The 6,000-nt window shown below is 41.2% G+C and overlaps 1 protein-coding gene across 2 annotated transcripts in view; it reads right to left on the minus strand.

Moving 5' to 3' along the window:
• Eogt (EGF domain specific O-linked N-acetylglucosamine transferase) overlaps positions 1-6,000 on the minus strand; it is a 35,983-nt gene that overhangs the window by 16,667 nt on the left and 13,316 nt on the right. For both annotated transcript variants that reach the window (XM_010635853.3, XM_010635861.3), the window contains exons 9-12: positions 3,486-3,589; positions 1,482-1,574; positions 1,058-1,129; positions 871-957 (exon numbers count right to left, since the gene is read on the minus strand). In XM_010635853.3, coding sequence (XP_010634155.1) covers positions 871-957; positions 1,058-1,129; positions 1,482-1,574; positions 3,486-3,589 — 356 coding nt within the window. The remainder of the gene's footprint in view (positions 1-870; positions 958-1,057; positions 1,130-1,481; positions 1,575-3,485; positions 3,590-6,000) is intronic.

Consider the following 6,000-nt stretch of genomic DNA (forward strand, 5'->3'; position numbering starts at 1 on the left):
GTGATTACCAAATCAGCCCATAGATTGGTATGGCACCCAGGTAGCCTAGACAGAATACACAAGGGGCAGAAAGCAGCTGCCACTGTTGCCCCTGGTCGCTTGCTTACTTGTGCTATCTTCTGCTCAATCCAATCTGTCTCTCCTCTGCGATGCCCCTCCAGCATGTGCCTCCCTCCCTGGAGCCAGCTGATTATAGACTGAAACCGCTCCAAAATGTGAGCTGAATAAGCCTTTCCTCCCCTGACTTTGGGTATTTTGTCTCAGCAATGAAGAAAGTAACTAAGACAATAGGGTGACTATATTTAGCAAGAATTTATTGTCTATTTCAAAATCACTAGAAGAAAGGATTTCAAATGCTCCCAACAGAGAGACATGATAAATGTTCAGGATGGCAGGTGGGTTAAATATCTGCTTTGATCATTACACGTTGTATCCTGTATCAAAATATTAGACTTGACAGATTAAATATGTACAATTATATGCTGATTAAAAATAAAAATCAAGGTATGTACTTTAGCCCATGGAAGAGAAAATCTATTCATTATAATGCTGCTTGGCTGTTGGTTCCTAGAGTGGATTTTGTAGCAGGGATTTTGTGGGCTGGAATGGCATTTGGAAGAAGGCGAGGAAATAACAGCCAAATAAAGGGAAAAAGAATAACCACATTCTTTCGATATCTTTTATCTTTAATGGTTGCTGACACCTGAATTCAGATAATTCTAGGTCAGAAAATAGTAGCACAGAAAACACTGCATCCCGATTACTCCCTCTTCCACCAGCATAGTATTAATTTTGATTAGGGGGGAAAAAAAAAGAAAGAAAAACCAAAAACACCCCAGCACACCTTGGAATGCACAATGTATCCGTTACCTTGGGTCCTTCCTGTGTGATGTTTAGTCTGTGCAGCACGTGCTGGGAGAAGGCCCTGAATAACCCGGTATTTTGACAGCCAGATATCTAAAATGAAAACACCAGTTCCTGTCACTATCAACATTTCTGTATTGCCATGTAAGATGCTCTCAAGCTACACATGAATATGTCATCATAAAACGCTTACCAGAGGAGTGTTGTAGAACAGCCCATACCTCATGCGGGGCAGCAATGAAAAGATAGCTTCTTTGAAACATACCTAACATGAAAATATTTTAAAGGATGAGAAAATATCATTTGCACCCTTCACACTAAAACAGCACTTATAATCTTGGAAAATGAGTTCTAATTAATCTCCATTTTTCATTGAAATCATTTCAGTAGCACAGGATTTCAAGAAGAATAAAATGGATAGTTTTTGAAAAGTTATAGAAAACCATTCTCAAAAGCTACACGGTTCGTAACAATGAGGATTCCAGCTGTACCAAAAGAAACCAAGAAGTCAGACGTCAAAGGTAACAGCTAACAGAAACTCAAATTAAACACTTATTCTAGAAGTAATTCATCTGTATGTGAGTTATTTGCAGACATTTCAGTAAAGTTTCCAGTACCCTTTTGGAATCGTAAGTTTTCAAGTGTATAACGTCATAGTCAGTAAACGCTTTCCACGTGTCGGAGAACAGGTCCCCATATCCATAGGAGCTCTGGAGGTGGAAACAAAGCAAATTAGGGCAAAAGGACACAACCACCACAGAAATGGGATTTGCTTATCAGTGTTAAATTATATTAGGGTCCTAAGGACTTAACAACCATACGAGACAAATGGATCCTCCTCTGCAGCCTGAGCCAAGGCCTAATGTGATAAAATACACTCGGGAACAATCACCGCAATCATTTTCTTAGCATGTTAACACGGTTTCATTTTCCCACCCTAACCCCTTTCATTCTCATGTAGTCATGGGGTCTTTCCATGATGTTTCCATGCACATCACAGATACACACAGCACACACGTGCACCACCGTCTGTACACAGGCTGACACACTCGTGAGCAGAAAACAGCAGGGCAGATGAGTTGTCTCGGGAAAGGGATTTCAAAGCAAGAAAATGGTTTGAAGAGTTTAACGCTGAAAGTATAATGTTTGTAACTATGAAATGTCCTTCCCACCGACTCCAGAATAACTTCTGAAAGGTCCTTGATAGCCTTAAGGTTAATGACATTACTGTAACGACGATATTATATAACGGCAATAGCAGCACCTTGCCCTCTTCCTATGTCCCAGGAATTGTGCTAAGCCCTTAATGCCATTAACTCATTAAGCGCCCCACACACACCTAGGAACTAGGTGAGATCATTATCCCTACTTTATAGACCAGGAAACTGGGACACAAATTGAAGTAATGTGCCTAGATCGGGGAGCTGTGGATTACAGGACTGGATTAATCTGTGATTTCAGAGTTCACACATAAACCCCATGTGACAGGTGCCTCTCAGCAAGAGCTCCTTCTTCCAGTGTATTTACCAAGTGCATTTTCCTTTTGTGAAAAGCGAAAGTTAATTATAAATTCCATCAGCTAAAGACAGAGATCAGGGCCAGGGATTTAGCTCAGTGGTGCCGGCACCTGCCTCACAAGCACAAGGCCCCGAGGGCAATCTACCTTGTCCCATTACACCTGGGCTGGGCAGTGGACACCCCCACCCCCAAGAGAGACTCAATGCTGCTCGGAGGTCTCACCTCACCATCCCATGAATATCACCCTGAACTGACTGTACCTTGCATCAGACTATTCAGTTGAATCTTAGAGGACCCACGTTCGGGTTCCCGCTCCCGGTGTGGGTAACCTCCACCGCTCATACTATCACTGTCGTCCACAGCTAACACTCAGAGAAAGCTGTGACTGCTCACTCTGGCTCGGTCTCCAGATGACACTGAGGGACCTGTTCTATTCCATCTTACAATCAAGGGTACTAGGTCCCACCCGGGGGGCCACCTGGCCAGGTGGGAGGGCCAGGTGTGGAAGAAGCAGGAGAAAGGCAGGTAAAGAAGGAGAAGTGGGGAAGACTCCTAAAAACACATACACAGCAGGCATAATCTAACAAACGTTCATGTCGTGTAGGTCAGTGTCTAAGACTTACCCTGCAGAGTCGGGGGAGACTCACAGCCAAGGTGCCCTGACCAGATAAAGATGAGAACGCTATTATTATGCAAAGGTAGGGGAGGGACTGGAGCTCAGTGGTGGGGAGCTGGGGGAGGCGAGGGGACAGAGAGAAAGTACAGCACAGTAACTTCAAGAGGTCAAACTGAACAGAAACTCTTCCAACTTCAGCGGTGAGAGAGGGACAGGCGTCACATGTCCCACCCTGGAGGAGCACTGAGGCAAACACCATGCAACTCTGGGGAAGCCCCTCAAATAAGAGGGGAGAGAAATCTCCTACTGCCTCACTCTAAATTTCAAAAATGTCGAATTTTTGTGTGTCGCATTCATCCTCAGGTGCGGGTGTGTGGATATGTTTAAATGTGAGTCGTCATCAACAGTCCTGCTTCACCAGCTCCCAGGTACACAAGGGCAGAGCGAGCTGAAATGGTGCTGGAGCAGAGAGCACTGGCTTACTTACGGTGTCCCACATCACGATGTTCACATCTGTACCGAATGAATTATTAACATGCTGGGTGATATAAAGGTTGATAAAATCACAGAAGTGGTGATACATGTTAACACCTAGCGTTGGAGAAAAGAAATCTATGTTAATGAACCCCACAGAACACGGGATGAAGCCATTTTTATTCTATCCCACCTATTTACAGTTCATTGGACTTGTAGTTGAAATAAATGGGGGAAAACAGAAATTTTTTCTGAACACAACCTACAATGAAATACAACCAATTTACAAATGGGTTGGGTTCGAGACTTCACTTTTTAAACTGATTATTTAGAAATCAGGAATGCATTTTCCCACATATGCCAAGTCACAGATTAAGTTCCCAAAAAAAAAGCCACACAGGTCTAACTCAAAATGGAGCAGAGCGATAGGTTTGTGAAATTACTTATTCCTTTTGATCACGTTAAAAAAAAATCAATTAAGCAACACCCATTCCCAGAAGTATTGTTGATGTAAGTATGGTAGCAACTACTAACATTTTGGTGGTCCTCATTCTTGTCTCCTTTGGCCCTATTTAATCACCACTCATGCTACTCTTCTTGGGAATATACTAACCAGCCATCATTTAGAAGAGAGGAATGTCTCATGCCCAAATCGAAAAGGCATAAACTCTGGAGTAAGAACTGACTTGAATTTCAGCTCAGTCACTCATGAGCAACAGCACTGGTTTCTCTATTAGAAATGGGGAGGAGTTGGACCTAAGTGCCAGCTGTGTCACAAGAGAGCCAAAGAGGATGCATTTCCGAGTGCGACCCCAGTGTCTGGCACAGGGGAGAGGCCGGCCATGCCCCCCCAAGGTCAGTTGGAGCCGACGGTGTTGAGGCTGCCACCATTTGTAAATTCTAACGCCAGTCATCACAAAGAAACAGAAGTGGCATCTTAAAATGTACAAACATGTACATTTTCAAGGAAGGAAAACGTTGAATAAAAGATAAACAGTGACTCCCAAAAGCAGAAACCATAAAAATGGTTTGAATTTATTCCCACAATGAATAATAACACTGTGTTCCAGAAAGTAAGGGTAAAAAAAATACTCAGTTCTTTTTCAGCCTGGTTATCTTAGATGAATGCTTGCGAGGGCTAATTTCTTTCAGCTACAAAAACCTGGCAAAAAGCATACTGGCAGCTTCAGAAAAATCAAGTTCTAAGAGAATTTATCCCTCTCCCTCAGGTGAGCTATTCAGAGAACATTAGCTCTCAGGTAACATTTAGTAAGCTCCTAACATTTACTCGAGAGTTTGGTGTGCACAAAATAGTGCTTGGTGCTATGAGGATTAATAAACCAGGGAGCAAACACAGGCTTCCTTGTAGAGAAATGTGCCCCTGGTGAGCTTTGTTCTATAGAAATGCTCACCCCGCCAACGTAAGAGTTGATAAGACAAGAAAAAATTGGACAACGGCCTAACTTAGAAGAAAAAAGTAGAGTTATGAATATAGGAAAGAAAAGGATCACATCTACTTTAGTCTATTATACCCATTTCACCTACTTTATTGCATACGATCTGCATAAATTTCACAGCTCACACATATTCACCACTTTTATAGGCAGATCGTTTTCTTTGCCTCTTTTTAATTTGCATATTTTCAAAGAAATTAGTCAGAACCTTGAACATAGCATTTTTACTTGCTCTTATTTCAAAATCCTAAACTTGCCTGATTTCTGACTCTAATATTTTATAATATAAGAATTATGACTACAGAAGGGAGAGTATATTAAAACTGTGATCGATAAATTATGGTAATTCTCAAATATTCGTGACAGAGGCTCTCCATATTTCACTGTAGGCCCAGCCTCTCATGAATTTTGATATGCTGTAGCACAGTCTTCTCCGTCTCGCATAATGAGAGAGATAATATAGAATGATCTGTGTTCTTCCTCTCCAGGGCCACCAGCTCACAAAGTTAAAGTCTTGCTTGCAACCCGAGACTTAGCACCTATTCACATAAACGGAAAATAATTCTCATTTTTTCCTAAGATTATACAGCATATAACATCCAACAGAATTTTAAGTTCGTTTTAGTCATGGAAATAATATGAGAGTTTGCAAGAAAAGGTTATGGACATTTCTTTCCTTCCTTCTATTTAAAAATAACTGTAATGAAACAAATTTAAATCAAATGATTAGAGAAACCAGAGGGGGTAAATTTAAAGATGTACGTGCCTTCTTTCATCTTCAGATTTTGATTGAGCCATTGGGTATAAATGTGAAGGTTTTTTCTAGAATACCCAAAGTACAAAATAACAGGAAATGCAAGCTAGTTCATCTATTTCAGAGAAGAAAGCAAAAAACAAATCCACTTTGCTACATATCACTACACGCTAAGTCAGAGTACTTTTTAAAATACTCAAAGAAAATTTATAGGCCAGGGATTTAGCTCAGTGTTTCCAACACCTGCCTTGCAAGTACAAGATCCCAAGTTCGATCCCCAGTATGGGAAAAAAATTAAAATTAAAAAAAAAAAAAAAAAA

The sequence above is a fragment of the Fukomys damarensis genome, unplaced genomic scaffold, assembly GCF_012274545.1.
Source record: "Fukomys damarensis isolate Sample0158 unplaced genomic scaffold, DMR_v1.0_HiC HiC_scaffold_28, whole genome shotgun sequence".
NCBI lineage: Eukaryota > Metazoa > Chordata > Mammalia > Rodentia > Bathyergidae > Fukomys > Fukomys damarensis.